This window comes from Triturus cristatus, chromosome 4_1 (genome assembly GCF_964204655.1).
Source record: "Triturus cristatus chromosome 4_1, aTriCri1.1, whole genome shotgun sequence".
NCBI lineage: Eukaryota > Metazoa > Chordata > Amphibia > Caudata > Salamandridae > Triturus > Triturus cristatus.
The window spans coordinates 76,095,103-76,118,696 of NC_140585.1; the positions used below are offsets into that span (position 1 = coordinate 76,095,103).

General features: G+C 48.1%; 1 protein-coding gene across 1 annotated transcript in view; it reads left to right on the forward strand.

Annotated features, from left to right (window-relative positions):
* Positions 1-22,702, forward strand: part of LOC146839565 (uncharacterized) — a 58,825-nt gene extending 36,123 nt beyond the window's left edge. Inside the window, exons 2-3 of the mRNA XM_085650304.1 lie at positions 18,733-19,485; positions 22,680-22,702. Coding sequence (XP_085506430.1) covers positions 18,733-19,485; positions 22,680-22,702 — 776 coding nt within the window. The remainder of the gene's footprint in view (positions 1-18,732; positions 19,486-22,679) is intronic.
* The last annotated feature ends 892 nt before the right edge of the window (positions 22,703-23,594 follow it).

The following is a 23,594-nucleotide window of genomic DNA, read 5'->3' on the forward strand; positions in this document are numbered from 1 at the left end:
TTCAAAGTAAGGGTGGGCGTAGTTCGCGAAGTAGCACTTCGCGAAGCTACGCAAAGTGAAGTTCGCACTATGCAAGCTACGCGTAGCACTTCGAGAACTGCGTAGTAACATGTTCGCACTGTGCAAGATGTTGTTTTCAATGATTGCACAGTGCGGACAAGCAACCGGCACTGTGCAATTATTGAAAATGGCATCTTGCACAGTGCGAGCTGTAGTTTTCTGCTGCTCGAGTAGATTTTTACTTGAGCGGCAGCTTTCTCAACGCGAACTGGTAGTTTCTCATCGCGAGCGGTCGCGAGCATACGCAACCCCTCGCAATGAGAAACCTGACCTCCTCGCGTTGGGAATCTCTCTGGGAGGTTTATTTTCCATGCTCGCGATCGCCATCTTGATGTTGCTGATCGCGAACAAGGAAAAAGTCTCGCCGGGATGTCACCTATCATAAGGGTGGCTTACAGGATGCCAAGGGAAGGTTCAGGGGCTGGGAAGTGGGTGCACTTCACAGCCAAGATGGCAGTTCTGGACTGCACGCAGACACTGCAGTGGCAGGTCTGAGACATACTTTACAAGCTGCTTCTGTGGGTGGCACAAACCAGTGCTGCAGGCCCACCAGCAGCATTCGGTTTACCAGCCCTGGGCACACACAGGCCACGCTACTAGGGACAAATAGGTAAACCAAATAAGCCAATCAAGGATGTACCAATTCACATGTCATCTTTACAATGGGAGCATTCGCTCTGTGGCACTGAATGGCAGTGGCATAGCGCCCAGAGCATCTATAACCAGCAAAAATAAAGGAGACGCAGCGAAAAAGGGAAGGTAGACTCACGCCAATGTGTCAGGTCTAACACGCTGAAATGTTGGGAGAACTACCCATCCCCTTGGAAGTTCTCATCACTAAGGTGGAAAAATCTGGACAGACAATCAGCATTGGCGTGTTCTGTACCGGGCGATGTTTCACCGTGAAGTCCATACCCTGTAGGGAAATGGACCACCTTAACAACTTGGGATTCTCACCCCTCATCTGCATCAACCATCTGAGGGGCCTGTGGTCTGTCTGAACCCGGAAGGGAGTCCCAAACAGGTAGGGTCTCAGTTTCTTCAGTGCCCAGACCACAGCAAATGCCTCACGCTCAATTGCACTCCACCTCTGTTCCTGTGGAAGTAACCTCCTACTGATGAAGGCTACAGGTTGGTCTAGTCCCTCCTCATTCATCTGTGACAGAACAGCCCCCACCCCATGCTCTGAAGCGTCTGTCTGGACAATAAATTCCTTAGCAAAGTTGGGCGCTGAGTACGGGTGCAATACACATGGCAGTCTTGAGGGCATCAAAAGCTTTCTGACAGGTGTCAGTCCAGTTCACAATCTTTGGCCGCTTATTGGAAGTCAGCTCAGTCAAGGAGGCAACAATGTTGCCATACCCATTGGCAAACCTCCTGTAATAACCCGTGAGTCCTAAGAAGGACCTCACCTGGGTCTGGGTCCTTGGGGGCTCCCAAGCCAGGATGGTTTCAATCTTGGGCTGTAGGGGTGCCACCTGGCCACCTCCTACCTGGTGCTCTAAGTACACCACAGAACCCTTCCCAATCTGGCACTTACTGGCCTTGATTGTGAGGCCGGCTCTGCGCAGTGCCATCAACACTTCCCAGAGGTGGTGCAAATGGTCCTCCCATGAGGAACTAAACACGGCAATGTCATCCAGGTAGGCGGCACTGAAATCCTCCAGCCAGCCAACACCTGGTTGACCAACCTCTGAAAGGTGGCAGGGGCATTCTTCATTCCAAAGGGCAGCACACAGAACTGGTAGTGTCCATCTGGTGTGGAGAATGCTGACCTCTCCTTTGCCCCATCAGTTAAGGCGATCTGCCAGTACCCAGACGTTAGATCAAACGTGCTGAGGTACCGGGCAGCCCCTAACCGCTCTATGAGCTCATCAGCTCTGGGGATGGATTGCGCGTCGGTCCTCGTGACCGAATTGAGACCTCGGTAGTCCACACAGAACCTAGTTCTGGGGTGTCACCAGGCGCTGCAGCTTTTGGTACCAAGACCACGGGGCTGGACCAAGGGCTGCTAGAGGACTCAATCAACCCTAGGGCAAACATTTTGGAGACCTCCTCCTTAATGTAGGCCCTTACCCTGTCAGTCACTCTGTAAGCCTTGTGCTTGACAGGAGGACTGTCCCCGGTGTCCACCTCATGGACACACCAATCAGTGACACCAAGCACCAGGGAAAATAAATCAGAGAATTGCCCCAACAGCTGGTGGCAATCTCTCTGCTGCTCGGGGGTCAGTGTGGTGGAGAGGACCACACCATCCACTGACCCATCCTTCGCTCCTGCACACAGGAGGTCAGGAAGAGGCTCACTCTCCTCTTCCATCCCTGCACCTGTGGCAAGAAGCATGCCCACTTTAGACCTCTCAAAGTGGGGCTTTAGGCGATTCACATGCAGGACCCACAGGGGGTTCCTGGGAGATTTAAAGTCCACCAAATAGGTAACTGGATTTTTGCGCTCCACCACCTCAAAGGGACCGGTCCACTTATCTTGGAGCGCACAAGGCTCCACTGGGGCCAGTACCCAAACCTTCTGACCAGGTTGAAATTCGACCAGAGTGGCATTCTGGTTTTCCAACGTTTCATCTCCTCCTGGCTGGCTTCCAGATTTGCCTCAGCAATTTTTCTGAAACGCCGAGTCTGGTTCCTGAAGGCCAAGATGTAGCTAAATACATCCTGGGGAGGTTTCCTAGGAGATTGCTCCCAGCCTTCCTTGACCAGACTCAGAGGCCCTCTTACTGGATGGCCATAGAGCAATTCAAAGGGACTTAACCCTAAGGACTTCTGTGGCACCTCACGGTATGCAAACAACAGGCATGGCAAGAGGACGTCCCACTTACGCCTCAGGGGCTGCTCTAGGCCCATGATCATGCCTTTCAAGGTCCGGTTGAACCTTTCAACCAGACCGTTACCTTGGGGGTGGTAAGGAGTGGTGAACTTGTAAGTTACCCCACACTCCTTCCACAGAGACTTCATAAACTGGGAGATGAAGTTGGTCCCCCTGTCGCTCACCACGTCTCTGGGGAACCCCACACGGGAAAAGATCCCCATCAGTGCACGTCCCACCACGGGGGCCGTCACTGTCCTGAGCGGGATAGCTTCAGGGTACTGGGTGGCATGGTCCACCAAGACCAGGATGTACCTGTTGCCCATGGCTGTCTTGGGGTCCAGAGGCCCCACAATGTCAATGCCCACTCACTCGAATGGGGTACTAACAACTGGAAAGGGCTGGAGTGGGGCTTTGATCTTCCCCCCCACTCTTCCCACTTGCCTGGCAAGTCTCACAGGTCCTACGGTATGTATCTGAGCTCTTGCGCATCTGGGGCCAATAAAAGTGGGTGACCAGCCTCTCAAAGGTCTTGGTCTGCCCCAGATGTCCTGCCAACGGAATGTCATGAGCCAACCCAAGTAGGAAGGCTCTGAAGCACTCGGGTACCACCAGCACACGGGCTGACCCCGGCTCAGCAGCCTTAGGCTCGCTATACAGGAGACTGTTCTCCCAATAAGTCAGATATGAACCAGACATATCACCTGCTGCCTGGGCTGCAGCCTGTTGCTGCATACCCTCAAGAGAAGGGCAAATTCTCTGCTGCTCACAAAACTCCTCCCTGGTGGGCCCTCCTTCCTGCTACCACTGGGTCAGCTCAGGCAGGTCCCCCAGGTCGGCACTCTGCTCCCCGATAGGCTCAAGGGCATCCCCCTCAGGGTCTGCTCCCTACTGGGCCGTGGGAACCAAGGGGCCGGCTTCCCGTGCCCCCTGCCCCTTCTCTCTGAGGCAGGGACCTGGGCCATACTTTCAGGCTCCAGGTCTTTCTCAACACCCTTCTTGGCTGCCATGGACCGAGTGGTAGCAGATGCCCACTCAGGCAGACCCAACATCTCCAAGTGAGATTTCCTCTCCACCGTAGCCCACGGTGAGTTCTCTAAATCATTGCCCATCAGACAGTCTACAGGCATGGCGGGCCTCACAGCCAGCTGAAGAGTTCCTGAGACCCCCCCCCCCCACTCAAAGGGAACCCGAGCCACCTCACATTGGCTCTCTGTGTTGTCTGCAGACACTACTGGGTAGAATGCATGGGGAACAACCTGCTCTTTGGACACCAACCGGGAGCTGACAGCAGTTACACTGGCTCCTGTGTCCCTCAGAGCCTCCACTCTATGGCCATTGATGGTTACCCACTGCCTGTACTTTTTAGTGTTATCAGGCAGCGCAGGCTTAGGAACCATCTCGAAGTCTCCTAGTGAGACAAGGGTCAATTCTACGGGGTCCCACCCACCTTGGGTATCCATCTCCTCCTCCCCAGGGCTACACTAGCAAGCTGGCGGGGTGGTGCAGTAGTATCCCTTTGGGGACACTGGGGATCAAAGTACCTGTGGCCCACCTGGCCACACTTAAAACAAGTAGGGGGCCCCCTCTGAACAGGCCTACCTGTTGGGTGCATTGGCTTATCTTGGGGAGGCTGGGACACCACTGCCTGGTTCCCTTGGGAATTATTTTAGGGCCCTCTGTTGAACTCCCTTGGTTTACCCCTGTCCCCCCACCTCTCTGCTGGGGACCCTGCCCACCTTTGGCGAAGTCTCCCACTGGACCCTTGCGAACTCAGGTGCTCACCCAGCGGTCCGCCTCTTCAGCAAGCTTCCTAGGGTTAGTTAGCTTGCAATCTATCAGATGCTGCCGTAGCTCAGGAAAACAATTACTGGAGAAATGCTCCCATGCAATCAAATCATACAGTTGCTCAAAAGTTGCTACTTTACTACCTTTTACCCAGCGCTCCATTGCTCTGCAAAAAAAAATACACATATTCAACCCACGTGGTACCCTCTAACTTCTTGCAGGTTCTAAATCTCTGCCTGTACATTTCAGGGTCAAGCCATATCGGGTAATCAAAGCTTCCTTCATGTGGGCATAAACCATCTTACTTTCTGGGGGCAGGTCCAACAAGGTATCCCTCCCCTCACTCACAAAGCGTCTCCACAACCCAGCACCCCAATCCTTCTCAGGGACCCGGTGGGACACCATAGCTAATTCATAAGCGGCAAACCATTGCCCAACATCTTCACTTTTATGGAAATCCTTAGTAACCTCTTTAGGTATATGTACTCTACTCTCAGTTTGCACTACTGGTATGCTGCCACCAGAGGGGGAGATCTCTATACTCTTTGCTTTAATCTCCAACTCCCTCAAAATCCTCTCATGTTCAAGTTTCACTTTCATCATCTCAAATTCTCACTTCTTATTCTCTAGGTCTCTCTGACCATCCAATTTAAGCTTAGCCATCTCCATATTATGCCGCCTATCCTTCTCCCTGTCTCCATCTCTTCTGGATTCAGGCCCCTTGAGGACACACTAGACAAACCAGTTCTGCACGGCGCCCAGAGCATCTATAACCAGAAAAAACAGAGGAGACACAGCGAAAAATGGAAGGGAGACTCACGCCAATGGTGCCAGGTCTAAGAATCTCTGAATCTGTTACATTTCTACGTCGTCGCTGTTGCTCTTGCCTCCTCCTCACAGCTTGTTACCTGCTCATCGCACCACTCACCTTTCCTGCAACCCTCCTACTCACCTCCGCCCATGCCCTGCAGCCCTTCAACCCAGGACCTACTAATGGCAGCCGCGGCATGGAGCAGCCATTAAGCAGGTGAACAGTCATCGTAGCCCCCAGGGCTACCCTATCTGCTCCTCTCTATCGATTCTCTAATGTGGTATTACTCCAGAGAATGGAAGAGAGGCCACACATAGGGCTAGGATAAAAAGACCTTTCCATTGACTATGCTTCTATGTAGTCTGTGGCCAGTGCTAAAGTTGAGCCGGGTGTTTCCGGGGCTGGCTCCAACAGTTCGTTTTCAACACCGGCGCTAGTGACAATGTACCGCAAAGTGGCACTGTTTAGTTGATTTAGAAATGAACACAACAACAGGTAATTATTAATTCTATGTACATTAAACATGACTATTACCTGCCACCCACACCATTTTAATGGCTGTGGGGACCTGAAATAGTCTGAATTGTCACACCTGTGGCAGTGTGATGGTTAGTAGCTCTGTTGTTACTATCATTGACAGCATAGCAGAGGCAATGTGTTGTGCAAGATGCAGTGTACTCCTGACGCGAGCCCTGGCACTTTTTTCTTCATGAAGGAAAACAGTTTATGTGCAACCACCCCGTGGAAGTCTGACTGTGTGGAACTTTAATAGTCTCAGCCGGCCTTTCTAGATTATACTTCCACATGGTAAGGGACTATTGTATGTATTTTATTTGTACACAAATTAAAGGCACATGAAATATGACAAATTACGATCTTAGGAAACACGACTGTTCTTTCAATCAGAAGTAACCGTATCCTTAGGATAGCTTTCGAAAATCATTTTTCCACAAGCTTTATATAGGTGTAGCATTAGCCCAGACCTTTTTATTTTACTAAACTGTTATCTATATTATACTTACTTGTAGGGGCTTTTAGCCAGTCCTCTTCATCCATTGGTCTTTTGTTGTGTCAGACAAGTTTTTCTTCTGCCCACTAAAGCTTACAGCATTGGGCAGTAGTTAAGACCACTTCAGCCATTGGATAACACTTCACTATAGTGACAGTGTTTTCTTTTCACAAGAAACCCATCTGGACACAAAGTAGCCCCCTTTATGCTGGAGGCTACAATGACAGACTGTGCTTTTTGAGACAAAACATACTTTTATTGTTTTAGGATGTGTGTGTTTGTGTATGTGTATGTGTATATGTATATATATATATATATATATATATATATATATATATATATATATATATATATATATATATATTACCTACTGGCGGTCGCCAGTAGGTAGTTATAGTTAGGACCACGTTTCCATAGGAAAACCTCAACATTCTATTTTGAATAACTTTGGCGCCGGTCGACGAATCCTCGCGAATTTCTCAAAATAGGTGGGGCGCTACGCTCCGCTCCTACCCTGAAAGTCTCGGGGGGATCCGTCAAGCGGGGGCTGAGATAAAAGGGGGGGTCCCAAAACGCGTTTTTCCCATGCATTTTTCCATAGGACCTTTAGAACGAGCTACAGCCCGAGCGGCTGAACAGAATTACTCAAAATTTGGCAGAGAGGTAGTCCCTAGGTCAAGGAAGTGCCTTTTGTAGGTTTGGTGTAAATCTGTTCAGTAGATTCTGAGAAAATAGCCTTTAAATCAATATATATATCTGAGCCCGCTTACGGTACGCTTACCGTACGCTTACGGTAAGCGTACGGTGGCGTGCGCGAGCGCGATTCTGATTGGCTCTTAGATCTTAGTAAACATTCGAATCGGCCGAAACCAGGAAGCGGCGGCCGCCATTTTGTGTATTTCACTCTGAAAAAAAAGAGTGAAAACAAGGAAAGGGGGCAATGAGGAGAGTTACAGACCCCCTAACATTTGTGAGAGGGTCAAAGAAGGACTGTAAAGTACAAAGAAAACATTTATTGATTTTAAAAAAAATCACGGGGTACGCGTACGGTAAGCTTACGGTAAGCGTACGGTAGAAAAAAAAAAAAAAAAAAAATGAAAAGCAGATTTAAGAGTTTAGATATTAGGGAGCTCTAAAAAGAGCCGTTGTGTTTATGAAATGATTTTTTAGTGGTACCTACAAGTAAGTACCGATGCAGAGTCTAAGGTTCAAGAGGAAGACTCTGTTCCCTTCATCATTGAAGTGCACACCATCTCCTCTATAAATGTCTTGCATGTCATAACGCAAGTTGTTGTGGTAAATGGCACCCATACCATAGTCACGGAGGAAAGCAGAAACAGATTTGTTGACGTGCTTTCTTGCTTTGTCATCGCACCGCGTGCCCACCGTGCGTGCACGGCACTAACTGCGTAAAGTGGGCGCACGGTGCGCGAAGCGCACCGCGTGCTCACTGTGCGCGCACGGTGCGCGAAGCGCACCGTGCGCGCACGGAACGCGCACGGAACGAACTGCGTTAAGTGGGCGCGCACGCCACGAATGGCGTAAAGTAACTTAGCATTTAAAAAACCGTACAAATTCACTGAAAAAACCATAGGTTTCACACACGTTATAGTTAGGAATTAGCATTTAAAAAACCTTGCAAATTCACTGAAAAAACCATAGGTTTCACACATGTTATAGTTAGCGGAAATTTTACTGATAAAAAACCAATGAAATTCCCCCGTTATAGTTAGTGCAGGCAACTATAACTCACGCGACCGCAATCTTCTGCTGATGACATATGTGTCTTTATGAAAAAAAAATATTTGTAATATATGTATAGCTAAAAATGTATGGAAGAAGACATGGGCAAATAAGTGTCTAAATACAGTATTAGCATCAGCAGAGGATTGCGGTCGCGTGAGTTATAGTTGCCTGCACTAACTATAACGGGGGAATTTCATTGGTTTTTTATCAGTAAAATTTCCGCTAACTATAACATGTGTGAAACCTATGGTTTTTTCAGTGAATTTGCAAGGTTTTTTAAATGCTAATTCCTAACTATAACGTGTGTGAAACCTATGGTTTTTTCAGTGAATATATATATATATATATATATATATATTGCAATGCAATTGGTCTCGCAAGTTTTAACTATTGCCGTTGCATTATTATTTGCAATCACAATAGCTCAAATTTTCAATATTGCGAGGCCTATTGCATTGCAAATGCTTGTTCTTGCTGCTAACTCCGAATTGAATTTTTTAGCCGAAGCTGAACTTTGGACTCTATTTTGCATATGAACTGGCTGCTACTTACTGTCCTTAGCCAATCAATCAATAAGCTTTATTCCGCAATTAAGTCATAAAAACACATTTACAATAATTACATAAAATGATAGTTAATAAATTACCTAAAAAGGAGTTAAAATACAATTAAATTTAGACAACCGTCAAGCTAACAAAATTTGTTTAAAACTAGACAAAAAAGAGGGAACATTCTTTATAGGGTCCGCCCAGGGAGACTTGTGTTACATGGAAATTAGCAAGGTTAAGTTTTACGGACACATGGCCTACTTGTATGTGGTATTTACGTCGGATAAAGTTCAATAATGTCGTTAGATTTTAGGTGGGGAGGGTTACAGCATTCCTCAGGGTTTTTGACCTTATGCCCCAGGCCCACCCTAAAAATTTGGCCACAGCTATACAGATCGGGGGTGCAGGGTCTGTACTTAGAATGCGAAGAGCTATAGCATACCTTATGATACCCAGGAGTTTACAAATTGGCTTTATCCATCTTTCCCGGGGTGCTACATACATTGGGCAGAAGAATAATACATGTCCTATAGTCTCGCATTCTTCCAGACAATTATAGCACCTATCATTCTTACTTCCTTTGCCCCCCCCATCTAGAAGTAAATTCTGCAACGGGTAAAGTACCCACCCGTAGCTGGAAATATAGCTTGCGATCTATAGTTTTTTCGATAATATCCCAATACTCCTCTAGAAGAGGATAGGTTTTTAGATCGAAAAAACGGCACAATAGCTGGGAGGAAAGACCTTGGGAAATTTCCAGCTTGTAAGCCCATTGCCAATATAATGTTTTCAGATTTTCTTTAGATGGGAAAACCGCATTTGCGGGATCTTTCCAAAGTTCAATCAAGCCTAAACTACCCAGGAGGAGTTTGATCCCGTGTAACCACTTTATTTTTGAGACCTGTCAGATTCAATTAAGTCCACAAAGCCACTCCTGTAATGGACAAGTTCATCTGTACACCAAAGTCGACGCCAATATAGTATTGGACGGAGCTTCGCCAGGTGTTCAAGTGGCTTTTTGCCAAGGTCCAGAAGTAGAGGTCGCATCGGTGTACTTGAAGGTAGGTTTGTAACCTTGCGCAAAAACGCATTTTCTAGTGTCTTCAAGCTATTCAGATTGTCGAGGCCCCAAAGCTCGGCACCATACAGGCAAGAGCTCAGGACCTTTGTCCCATACATTTCTAAAACTGGAGAAATTGGCTTAGTAAACGAGGATTTAAATCTCGACATAAGGGCACCTGATTTTTGTTTCTGTTGCAACATAACACGGTCTAGTTGGCAACCCCACCGCATATCTTTCTGTAATGTTATACCTAGATATGTGAATGAGGTGACCTCCTCCAAAGGTAGCTTATTCATAAAAAAATTTCCTTTGAAGGATTTGTGGGCATTGAAAGACATGAACTTCGTTTTTCCTGTATTAATTTCCAGGCCCCTTTCTGTACAAAATTCTTTAAAACACCCAAGGGCCTTTTGTAAACCGCTAGGGGTCTTTGAGATAATTAACGTGTCATCCGCGAACATGAGGATAGGAATGCGCACTCCTGCCAAAGCCGGCGCGTCGGTGGGGGTAAGCGAGAGGCGGCCGGCCACCCCGTTGACAAAGAGCGAGAACTGGGTCGGTGCCAAAACGCAACCCTGCCGCACGCCCCTGCCAACCGGGAAATCCTCGGTCACCTCCCCCACGCCCCCCCACCGCACCCGAGCGATATTTCCCTCATGCAGGTGGATAATCACGGTCAGAAGCTCAGGAGCAATGCCCATTTCCCTCAATACCTGCCAGAGCTTTATACGTGGGACCAAATCAAAAGCAGCTTTGAGGTCCACGAACACCGCATAAAGGGCTCCGTGCCCCAAGACCACAGTCTTCCAGTATAAGTTGACAAAACGAAAAACTTGGTCAATTGTGCTTGTTCGGGATCGGAACCCTGCCTGCATTGGGCTTAAGATATCCTGGTCGTCCATCCAAGTTTGAATTACATTAAGAAACATACGACCTATGATCTTTTGGATCGAATCTATCAAGCTAATTGGTCTATAGTTACTTGCAATTGATTTGTCCCCTTTTTTAAATACTGGGACAATTTCGGCTCCCTTCCACGAGGGGGGAATATCCGCTCCCTGTGCAATTGCATTGGCAAGTAACATAATGTAGCTGGACCAAAGGCTTCTACCATTGATAAACGCATCCGCGGGGATTCCGTCCATGCCAGGAGCCCTTCCCCCAACCACTTTGTCTAGGGCTCTGTCAACATCTTTCAATGAGAATATTGCCTTGTCATAATACACATGGGCAAACGTCTCACTAGGGGTGTTTTCACAGGGTGCAGCATATTGGGGTTTAAAGTAATCGACCCATGCATTCTGGGCCACGTTGTTCTGTGGTTGCTCTGCTAGGCCACCCCTGTCCCACTTATATATGTCCCAGAAGTCCTTGCTGTTCTTGGACCTACATGCATCAAGAAGATCCTTCCATTTTTCATTGTCCCACGATTTCTTTGCCTCCTTCATTGTCTTCCCATAGTTTAACCTAGCAGATCTTACAAGTAGTGTGTCTTTCTGCTTAAGTGCATTACCTAGTCCAACCCGGGCCTTCCTGCAATCGGAATTATACCATCCCTCTTTTCTTTTATATTTACAGTTGATTTTGGGAATGGATTTAAAAAAGTATTTTTTTAGGCCCAGGAAAAGCCTGTTATGAACTTCCACCACTATCTGACAAGGGCTTTGATTCTTAATTGCACTACCCAACGCTTCAAGTGCAGCAGTTACCTCTCATTGTTTATTGTTTGCACAGTCATTGGGTCTGCTACGATCCGATCCCATTTGAAATGGCGCATATTGTTAGACAGAAGGTGGTCGGGCTCATAAGAAATTTGTTGCAGTATCGGATTACCCATAAAGGACGTATTAAATGATGAAACCAATGGGTGATGGTCGCTCTCATGACGATTGACTACCTTCATGTCTCTAAAAAAATGCCAAAGTGCGACATGAATAAGCAGATAATCTATCCTGCTTGCCCTGCGACCATTATCGAAAGTATTTGTCCCGGATTTATCAGAAATACTTCTGCCATTGGCAGCTCTCATATGATTGCCTAGACATAGTCCGTTTAGTTGGATGGCCGCCTCCGTCCATCTTTTTACGGGTGAAATCTCTAGAGGCGGAATACCCCAGCTGACGTCTTCATCGACAGTGAGCTGAGGCATTTCATGGTCCAGGGGCTCAAAACATGTATTGAAATCGCCGACTACAATAGGTAGAATATTCGGGGGCAAGGAGTCAATTTCTTCTTCCAGTAACTTTACAACTGGAGACTTTTTTCCCCCCGGCTGACCTCGTGAGTAGACATTGAAAATTTCTATCGTATTCCCTGATTTCGGGGTGATCTTAACAGATAAGATGTCATCACTAATTCTATGTCCTTGAATAGCTCGACATCCCAGATCTTGTTTTAGCCATATAGTAAGCCCGCCAAACGGGCGACCTCTCACGTTTTTTAATGCAGGGACGTGATAATTTAGAAACCCATTACATAACAAGGGATCTATTGACCACGTCTCTTGAAAGAGACATATGTCAAATTTAGATATAAAACCCAGCCAGTCAGGGTCTACCATTTTTGGCCCTAGTCCTGCAATATTCCAGGATATAATGGACAATACGCCACTCTCGCTGTTCCCTCCTAAAATAAGGCTTGAGCTCCCTGGTAGAAGATAAGTACTTTCACTCTCTAGGTAACTCTATTGTCCTTCGTGGTACTAGATACGATGGTTTCAGTACCGAACTCTTCTTCCACGTCTAGGTCTAAGACACAGCTTATAAGTGATGTCTCTCCGGCCCCAATATTCGATTGCTTTTCCTCATCTATCTGGCACTGGTCAAATGTTGTTTTCTCGACAATTTCTTTGCTAAAATCACATGTTCCAATTGGGATAGTACAAACAACCTGTTTTCCTACAGATTTTGAAGCTGATTTGCTTAATATTTTTTCCTTCTTACTGAGGGGATTTGGGCGTCAGTCACAATCCTCTAATCCAGAGGTCCCTGAAACCCTATACTGGGCATTAGGTCTTCTGTTATGTCTAGGCCAAGTGCCAATACCTCCCTGACCACAATCAGTTGAATTGGGCTGTTGATAGTCAGAATAAAAGAAAGACAGAGGCAGGGAGAGAATGGGGGTACAAGAGGTATGGTTCTGCCACTTGCAGATGTGTTCCACTACCCTAATATCTCTGAAGTTAATTACTATGCAATCTCCCTCTAATGTTTTCCTCTTCGGGCCTACCCAGTTAACTCGTCGTGCAAAGAGTATTTCAGTTGAAACATGTTGGGGTAAAGGGCGGTTACAATTTAACCAAAAGACGCATTTATTTTTCAGTTCCCCATAGTCTTCCCTACTATCTTGACCCAGGGGCTTAACCCCTGCCAAAATTATCACATAAGGACTTGATTCTGGAGGGAGGTGTATACTTGGCAGTTTTCTTATATCAGGGGTTTTGAACGCTGCCCTCTCTGGTTGCTTTCCTGCTTGATTATCGCTTACTTTAAGCAGGGCACTCCCCCCAACCTCAGTGTTACATGCTGTTGGTTTAATGAGATTATTAATTGGTTGGTCCAATATACGCGGGTTATCTTTAGCTATAGTTGGGACAAGAGGGGGAAAGACATTAACAGATGTAGCACTTTTGTTAGAAGGCGTGACAGATAATTTGTTACACACCTGACAATTTCTGGAACATTTCTGACGAGTCTGGGTTGACGCATACGCCAGCTCCAGACAGGTCAGTCTGTTTTCAATACCATCCAGTCTATCATATATTGGTTGACAGGTTTTATAAAATATTGACTCAATCTTCCCCCAGAAATCATCTTCTCCAACATTTTGTAGATCCTTTGGTAGTGCTAAAAATGACGATCTTAATGTTGCGACCTTTCCATTGTCCTTTCCACCAGTTAGGGTTATTCCTGAGAGGGGGGGGGGACATTTCAGAGGTATCCTCTGGGGTAATACGCCTTGTCTTAGCATTTTGGCCTCCATTTGACAGTTCACCGCATTTTCTTTTAGTTCTCTGTTTTCTCGTAGTTACCCTGCTTTTTAGAGGTGGTATTTTTGTCTTGGAGTTCGTAGCAGACCTGGTCTTGACACTCTCGAATACACCAGCAGATTGAGTTGGATTTATTTGACCCGGTCTTGATCTAGTACTAAGGTTAGATCCTTCGGATTCCGGGATACATTGGGTAGATTTTCCATGTGTTGGAGAAATTATTTTCCCCGGCGCACATAACGCTGGACTGGCAACATTGTTTGACCCCTGAGTTGTGCTATGGACCGGGGAATATGCATGAGACAAGTGGCCCAAAGAAGAACGTCTATCTGCAAGGGGTCCCAGGGATAAACGCTTCTCTGTATAGTCAATTTCCTTGTCCAAAATAGATGACACCCTTACCAAGAATTGGTCTAATGTGCCAGCAAGGGACTTCCGTCCCGTGTCAGAAGCTGCAGTCATTATATGGGCGTAGAATGTAGATGGCTCAGCATAAGCCCCAATAACACTCTGCAGACTGCTGCGCATACAACACGTAATAGATATATATATGTCCTTTGGGCGTGTGAATCTTATGAGGGGCAAAGCATAACTGACCTTGCTGCGGAGGTTGAAGGGGGGGTGGCCCGTCCCGTCCTCACACGTCCTCTAACGGGCTCAAACGGGCCCGCCCTTGTTCCGGGCTTCGTCCGGCGTGCGTCCGCGCGGCGGAGGAACAGGCACGTCTTTGTAGTGGTGGTGGACATGTGATGCGCTGCAGGTGTGAGGCTCAAAGCCCTCTGGGCAACGTAGTCCCGCTTGGTACCTTCCTTCTCCTGCCACAAAGTGAAGCGGCTCCCGCGCCAGCGGGAGCGGCGAGGTTCTTTGTAGTGGTGGTGGTGGTGGGCGTGTGATGCGCTGCAGGTGTGAGGCTCAAAGCCCTCTGGGCAACGTAGTCCCACTTGGTACCTTCCTTCTCCTGCCACAAAGCGAAGCGGCTCCCGCGCTAGCGGGAGCGGCGAGGTTCTTTGTAGTGGTGGTGGTGGTGGTGGGCATGTGATGCGCTGCAGGTGTGAGGCTCAAAGCCCTCTGGGCAACGTAGTCCCGCTTGGTACCTTCCTTCTCCTGCCACAAAGCGAAGCGGCTCCCGCGCCAGCGGGAGCGGCGAGGTTCTTTGTAGTGGTGGTGGTGGTGGGCGTGTGATGCGCTGCAGGTGTGAGGCTCAAAGCCCTCTGGGCAACGTAGTCCCGCTTGGTACCTTCCTTCTCCTGCCACAAAGTAAAGCGGCTCCCGCACCAGCGGGAGCGGCGAGGTTCTTTGTACTGGTGGTGGTGGTGGGCGTGTGATGCGCTGCAGGTGTGAGGCTCAAAGCCCTCTGGGCAACGTAGTCCCGCTTGGTACCTTCCTTCTCCTGCCACAAAGCGAAGCGGCTCCCACGCCAGCGGGAGCGGCGAGGTTCTTTGTAGTGGTGGTGGTGGTGGGCGTGTGATGCGCTGCAGGTGTGAGGCTCAAAGCCCTCTGGGCAACGTAGTCCCGCTTGGTACCTTCCTTCTCCTGCCACAAAGCGAAGCGGCTCCCGCGCCAGCGGGAGCGGCGAGGTTCTTTGTAGTGGTGGTGGTGGTGGGCGTGTGATGCGCTGCAGGTGTGAGGCTCAAAGCCCTCTGGGCAACGTAGTCCCGCTTGGTACCTTCCTTCTCCTGCCACAAAGCGAAGCGGCTCCCGCACCAGCGGGAGCGGCGAGGTTCTTTGTAGTGGTGGTGGTGGTGGGCGTGTGATGCGCTGCAGGTGTGAGGCTCAAAGCCCTCTGGGCAACGTAGTCCCGCTTGGTACCTTCCTTCTCCTGCCACAAAGCGAAGCGGCTCCCCGTTGCATTAATATTTGCAATCACAATAGCTCAAATTTTCAATAATGCGAGGCCTATTGCATTGCAAATGCTTGTTATTGCTGCTAACTCCGAATTGAATTTTTTAGCCGAAGCTGAACTTTGGACTCTATTTTGCATATGAACTGGCTGCTACTTACTGTCCTTAGCGCATTCTAGGATATGCTCTGTTATTCCTTTCTTCTTGCTGCTAACTCTAAATTGAACTCTTAGCCGAAGCTGAATTTTGGATTTTATTTTGTACCTGAACTGGCAGCTACTTAATGTCCTTTGGAAATTCTAGGATATGCTCTGTTACTTCAATCCTTGTGCTGCTAATTTTAAATACTATTTTCTGTCGAAATGACTATGTGCTGCTACCCAAATCATTGAAAAATGTTCTCTAAGCACTGAGGTTATGCATATTATTTTTCCTTAAAGGTACCTGCTATTGTTTTTACTACGGTCCTAAACAAACGCTATCTTCTACAGTAGAGGTTTTGGGCCTCTGTTTTTGCCGTGAGCTAAATGGTGTTATTGTTGAAAATCTTAAGTAGTCTGCGTATTGGGATAATTGAAAATATTGACTGTTATCTAAAGGAACTCTAGCCTTGCTATTGCAGGCCTCTGATAATTTTATGATGGTTTGTAAAATGAGTTCTGTTCTATTTGATTATTTGTAATAATATGCATGTACTTTTATGTGGACCTCATAGGAGTTCCAAATCTTTAATAAAATATTGAATTGCTCTGGCATACTGGAGTTAATTCTTGTTTTATGGAGGCACAGATAGGAATATTCTGGAATACTGGAGGTAATTCTAGGCATAACGATTAGCTGTGGCAAATGCGGACACTGGCACACTTGTAATTCTAGGCATATGGAAATATGGGACACATGGAAAAATTCTGGTGCTGGCATATTGGAGTTAATTTTAGCATACGGGGCACTCATGGCAAAATGCTTGCAGACATAATGGTCCCTATCAAAGAATGATAAGAGTAATGTTACACAATACTACATTACGACCTGTGTAGGTATTATCCAAATGGAAAAAATATTTATTTAGACGAACAATCAAGAAAAAGAAACCAAATTATACACAAAGTGCAGTGGGTAAGAAAGGGGGCTGGACAATTTGCTTGCTCACTGTAATTCTAGGCAAGTATTACACGCTACTACTTTAAAAGATCACCAAGTGCTACTTTCAAAGATCACCAACTGTCACTGAACTTCAAGCTATTGAAGTTCTTCTATGCAACATGCAGACAAGTCATCACATCAGCCATCGGTCTCATCGGTAATCAGGAGAGAAAAGGGCCAGATTGCTGAAGTTTGAGAATTCTCAGTAATGAAAAATAATTAGGAATTTTTTTATGACATTACAGGAAGTGGTTTCGCAAAAGCTATGTCATTCGTGACATGAGAGTGACACCATTTAAACAGTTACAAACCTCAAAATAACACCCACCGTCCATTTAAGGATTACAAATGTAGTGGAGCAGGACAAGGGGTCTGTCGATGGCCTCCACTGGGGCGGGTGACTTCCTGAAGGCTTCCTCTGCACACAGCAGAGCTATAAACAGTCATATTTAAAGTTCACGTTTAGGCCCATCTCACCCGGTGTGACATTCAGCCTGGTACGACTGCGGGCTCCTCCCAAACTCCAAATGTGTGAATCTCACTCGCAAAAAGTGTTACATAAAACTCGTACTTATCACAAATTCTATTACAGGACCGGAGGCTTCGTATTATGCTTCTCTTTCTATTTATTGCTACCCACAGCAGCCAATGAAAACTTTTGTTACATGAAAAAACAACACTTTTCTCATGATGCATATGTCACATCACTTCCTGCAGGGCCCCATAAGAGCCAGCCATACCGGAACTAGTCCTCTTTCTTTGCTGCTCACGCAGACAGTTAAGTTGAGAGCTACGATTTGGATTAATTTTGATGCACATGTGGTTTTTTGCTAGCGATGGCTATTGTTTATACTAATTGCTTATGCTGTGATAATGCCTATGTTCCGGCGCGCGCGCCCTGACTTGTGTGCGACCTTTGGTTTGCCGGAGATTTAAATCGCGCTGCGGCGCATTGTGAACACCGCGGTGGAGCGCGGTTCGATCGAAGGCATATTTTGCCGATGAACGGGCCGAGGTGCGAAAAGCGCATGTTTTCAAATTTAAGTGATCTACACGCGACGCTCGGCCGCGTCGCATGCCCCTGCTAGCGCGTTGCGCTTTACCATTCAGCACCTGGTACCGCCCCGCCTCCGGTGGATTCAGCATTGATGATTTATGGGCGCTGGGCTTCCCTTGTACGCCGCTGACGCCAGGAGCCGGATAGTTGTAGTTTCGTTTGTGTTTCCACGTGCGTAGCCCAATCTAGTAGGATTTAGTAGGATTTGGGCTACGCACATCGAAACGACCCGATTAGTTTCGTTTTTTAGGCATTTGGGCTGTAGTTTTTACTGGAAGAGCACTGCTGACGCCTGGCTGGCTGTAATAACGACCTGGGCCTGGAGGGAGCACACCTCCTTGTATTTGATATTTGCTCTTGGCTCCACTACGCCCTGTGGGCTGGAATAATTGTTCTACAGCTGCTGCTGAGGAGCTAGGTACCGGTGCTGCTGTGCTGTGGGTTGGCTCCCCCCTTGGATTTCCTCCTTGATATTACCTTATGAGTAATTACCGTTACAAGTGTGGTTCCACTATGGATACGTGGGTGCACTATGAGGAGGACGATACCTTGTATGAAGAGGAGGTAGGAGGACCTACCATTGAGGACAATATTGTTGAGGCCCTGGATGCTTCTGTCCAGGAGTCGGTCAGCAAGGCCCTAGAAAAAGCAGTTCCTGGAACTGTACAACAAGCTCTGGCGACGGCTTTAAAGCCCATCACTAAGCAGCTGGAGAGGTTTGCAAAGAAGCATGGCTTCCCTAAACAAACAGAGGGGACGTCAGGGACTCCCGGGGTCAGCCTTGGCCGCACTCAGAGTCCTACGAGGCGCTTCCGCGCCCAAATCGAGAGCGTGAGAAGGTTTAGGACACTGACACAGAGTCTACGTCCACTTCCTCGGACACCCCGGATGATTCCCCGCCTAAAAAGAAGTCCAGGACGACTAAGCATGCGGAGCCTTCCCCGCCGGCTCCTACACCCTTTACTTTCAATCCCGCAGATATTGTGCACCCCCGATCATCGGACTGGTTACCGGCTCCGGAGGTGGCTGCGTACCTGCACGAGAACTTACGTAAGGGGTTTGACAAGGAGGTACGCAGTAGGCTAAAATCAGAATGCCCAAGACCGGACCTCTCAGACAAAGTGGCGGAGACGCCGGACATTGACCCCAGCATGCTAACGTTTCTAAAAAAGTTCGCCAAGGATCCCAAGAAGGGGATTGATCGCGCTTGGCGGGGTTGCCAAGACAAGCTCCTAGACGTGGTCGGGCCCCTGGCAAAAATTTTGGAAATGGCCCTGGAGGCGCAGGAATCGGGGAGTACGATCGACCCCCACGTGCTGGCAGGCTGGACCCAACGAGCTATCTGCTTGTTAGGGAATGCCAACTGCGCAATATCTACAGAGCGCAGGAAATCGATATTAATGCGGATGGATGCCAACCTTACTGAGCTGGCCGCGTCGGAACGTGGACCGCTGGCGGATGGGAACCTCTTTGGTGACCGGTTTGTTAAGGACGTAGCGAAGTATGTGGGCACGTTCACTACCCTGGACAAGGCTCAAGCAGGGATCAAGCGCGTGTTTCACGCCGGTGTTTTCAATAGGGCCGGACGAGGGCGGGGACGCTCGTTTGGCCGTCAGCACTCTCAAGGTCCCCAGCGAGGAGATTTCGGACGCGGCAGGGGTGACTGGGACTCCACCCGCGGTGGCACTTTCTACCCCACCAGACAGCGCTTCAACAAGCGGCGCTTTAACAAAGGCTCCTACCGTGGAGGATTCCAAGCCGCCGATTCCTCAGGTGAGCGCTCCAGATTTACTTCCTCTTCCCTTGGGGGGGGCGTACTCGGTATTTCTTTCACAATTGGGCTCAGATATCACAAGACGCCTGGGTACTACAGACTGTTCAAGGGTTCCAACTAGAGTTTTTTCAGACGCCCCGTCAGGTACAGCGCCCCAGGCAGCTTTCTTTTTCCCAACTCGAGTGCGATTTCATAGATTCAGAAATAGACGCATTGCTGCAGAAACGCGCGATAGCTCCTTGCAAAGAGGGCCCTCGCGGTTTCTGCAGCAATATTTTTCTGGTACAGAAGAAAGGAGGTGGTTACAGGTTGGTACTCAATTTGAAGGATTTCAACCACTTTCTAACTTACAAACACTTCAAGATGGAGGGCATCCATCTGTTGGCGGATTTACTGAAACAAGGGGACTGGTTGGTCCGTCTGGACCTGAAGGACGCTTATCTCGTTCCCATATATCGTCCCCACCGCAGATTTCTCCAATTTCAATGGCGGAACCGGTGGTACGAGTATTTGGTCCTTCCTTTTGGACTTTCCTCAGCACCGTGGTGCTTCACCAAGGTGCTGAAGCCGGTCGTGGCCTACCTCAGAGAACAAGGGGTTCGCATGATTGTCTATTTGGACGACATGCTCATTATGGCGCAATCTCCAGAGCTAGTGGCTCGGCATCTGCGCATGACCATTCATATTTTGCACAACCTGGGGTTCGTGATCAACGAACCGAAATCCGTCCTCTCTCCCACGCAGACGATAGACTTTCTGGGGTTCGTCATAAATTCTCAGACGGCCCAGCTCTGTCTCCCGAGCTCCAAGCTACGGGACATCAAGAAGGAGCTACGCTCGTTCCTATCCAAACAGATGGTCTCGCTCAGGGGGATTGCCCGCATAGTGGGCCTCCTTGCGTCATCCATTCAAGCGATATTCCCGGGCCCCCTGCACTACAGGGCCCTTCAACGCCTAAAGATCCAGCACTTACAGAAGGGCCTTTCTTACACAGACGTAGTCCCCCTCACCCAGGAGGTGAGGGAGGAGATGCAATGGTGGTTGGCCCACGTCGAGGCGTGGAACGGCAGAGCAATCTTCGGCTCGTTGCCAGAGGTGGTCATAGAGTCCGACGCCAGCCGTTGGGGTTGGGGAGCGCGCTGCGGAAATATTTCCACAGGGGGACGGTGGTCCCTGGAGGAGTTAAATCTTCACATAAATTGTATGGAGCTCCTCGCGGGATCCTTTGCGATCCGGACGTTGGCCCCCCCGGCAGATCTCGTGTTGCATCCTTCTTCGGATGGACAACGTGTCGGCAGTCCGATACATCAACAAATTGGGGGGCACGAGGTCTTCGATGCTGGTGGAGATAGCGAAAGCCTTTTGGCATTACTGCCTAACCAACCAGATATCGGTGGTAGCGGAGTACATTCCGGGTCAGTCCAACGTGGTGGCGGATTGGAACTCTCGCCACCTCAGGGACTACAGCGACTGGCAACTTTGCCCGCGAGTGGTGCACTGGTTACAGGAGATTTGGGGACGCTGCGAGATCGACCTATTTGCTTCCAGGCTGAACCGTCAAATGACGCAGTTTTTCAGCTGGAGGCCGGACCCTCTGGCGCTGGCGACAGATGCCTTGGCACAGGAGTGGACTCACCAGTTGAACTACGCGTTTCCACCGTTCATCCTCATTCCCCGAGTGTTCACTCAAGTGATGCGTCAGAGAGCGGAGGTGATACTGGTGACTCCCCTGTGGAAGTCGCAGCCTTGGTTCCCGTTGCTGATGGAGGCGAGTTGCGACTTCCCCAGGCGGATCCCTTGGTCCTCGACCATGCTCTAGGGCCCTCAGGGGGAGACACACCCGATGGTACTATCGGGGCACCTGACCCTGATGGCCTGGAGACTTTCAGGCAGCGTTGGCGAATGCCAGGATTTTCGGACCAGGCTGCAAGCTTTATCAATCAGGCATGGGCCCCCTCTACCAAGAAACGATATTCTTCAGCCTGGGGGGGCTGGGTTCGTTGGTGCGTGGGACAACATATGGATCCCGTGGGGGCAGGATTACCCTATGTTGTAAATTTTCTTTCGGAGAAGGCGTCGCAGGGTTTAGCCTACCGCTCGGTTAATAACTTCCGCTCCGCCATCTCGGCAGGCCACTCTCAGATCGAGGGCAAGCCTGTCGGGATGCATCCTCTCATCTGTAAACTCCTAAAGGGCATTAGAGTAGCCAATCCTCCCAAACCAAAGTATTCCTCTTTGTGGGACGTCTCGCTGGTTCTGTCCCTCTTCAATAGGTGGCCGGACAACAATAGGTTGTCCAGGAAGCAGTTGTCGGCCAAACTGGCCATGTTACTTTGCCTAGCGGCTTGCAGACGTTTCTCGGATGTCAAAGCGCTCGATATTACAGGTAGAGTATTTACTCCAGAGGGCGTTTCGTTTAATATTACGTCTAGAACAAAAACCTTGTCACGTAGTGTGGATTATCATGCTTTTCCTGATAATGCTAAACTTTGTGTGGTTCAATGTCTCAAGGCTTACGAAGAATGTACCAGGTCTCTCAGGCCTGATGGTGTGGTACAACTGTTAATTGCTCTGCAAAAACCGTATAAACCTGTTACTGCGGCTACCATAGCCAGATGGCTGAAAGGTGTTATGCAAGAGGCAGGGGTAGATACCCAAGTGTTTGGTTCACATTCTGTTCGAGGCGCCATGGCCTCCAAGACTTTCATGCTGGGTTCTACGGTGCAAGATATCATGCGTTCTGCAGACTGGTCGTCTGAATCCACGTTTAAACAATTTTATTATAAACCGGTGGGTGATATATCCTCTGTTGTTTTTAATCAGCGTTAAACTAGCATAATACGAAGCCTCCGGTCCTGTAATAGAATCAAAAATTAGCTAGCATTCGCGCCAAGAATTTTCAATTCTATTAAGGACACGGAGGCGAGGATTATCCCACCCGGTTAAATTACTGTAATGTAATTTTTGCCCACCCGTGTTGTATATACTCTGTTTTTACAGAAGTTACGGGTTGTTATTTCTATTCTTTCAGGATCTGACAAGAAGATGGATTGATCCGCTGTACGGAGTGGCGTTTTTCCCAGCTGGTCTGGTGTTCTTCCACGTTGGAAGCTGTTGTTGTTGAACTTTAATACTTTTGAACTTTAATACTTATTGGACTTCTGTTCGGAGCAAAGAAAGAGGACTAGTTCCAGTATGGCTGGCTCTTATGGGGCCCTGCAGGAAGTGATGTGACATATGCATCATGAGAAAAGTGTTGTTTTTTCATGTAACAAAAGTTTTCATTGGCTGCTGTGGGTAGCAATAAATAGAAAGAGAAGCATAATCCTCGCCTCCGTGTCCTTAATAGAATTGAAAATTCTTGGCGCGAATGCTAGCTAATTTTTGATTCTCGAGCCTAACGTTTTATACACATTCTTGGGCTCTACCCTAAAAATTAACACATTGTACATTTTTAAGTAATAAAAAAAAAAAAAAAAAAAAAGAACTTTTTTATAGAATTTCATCATACGCCTTTCATAACATTACTCGGGGCCAAGTGGTCAGCCTAACTGGAGAGAAGAGGAAAAGAGAAAGAAGTGAAGGAATGAGAGAAAGAATGCGAAGAGGAAGAGAGGGCGGCAGACAGGAGATATGGAAAGGATGAGGGGAAGATTAAAGACAGGCGCGTTAAACGGAGAAGGAATGGAAGGACAGAAGAGAGGAAGGAATGACTGTTATAAGACATACATGTCAACAGACCCGATTCAGGCAGGAGACTCCTGATTTTTAAAGCCAAAACTGACTTTCTTTTCTTTTCTGCCGAATGTGCCTTGAGCCTAAATAGAAGTCGACTATATTCCCCCAATGTCATGCTCGAAATGTTCCACTTTACAAGATTAAATAGTTGGCATATACAAAGAGAGTTAAAAACTAAAGGGAGGAAAGAATTGACAAGCCCGTCTAG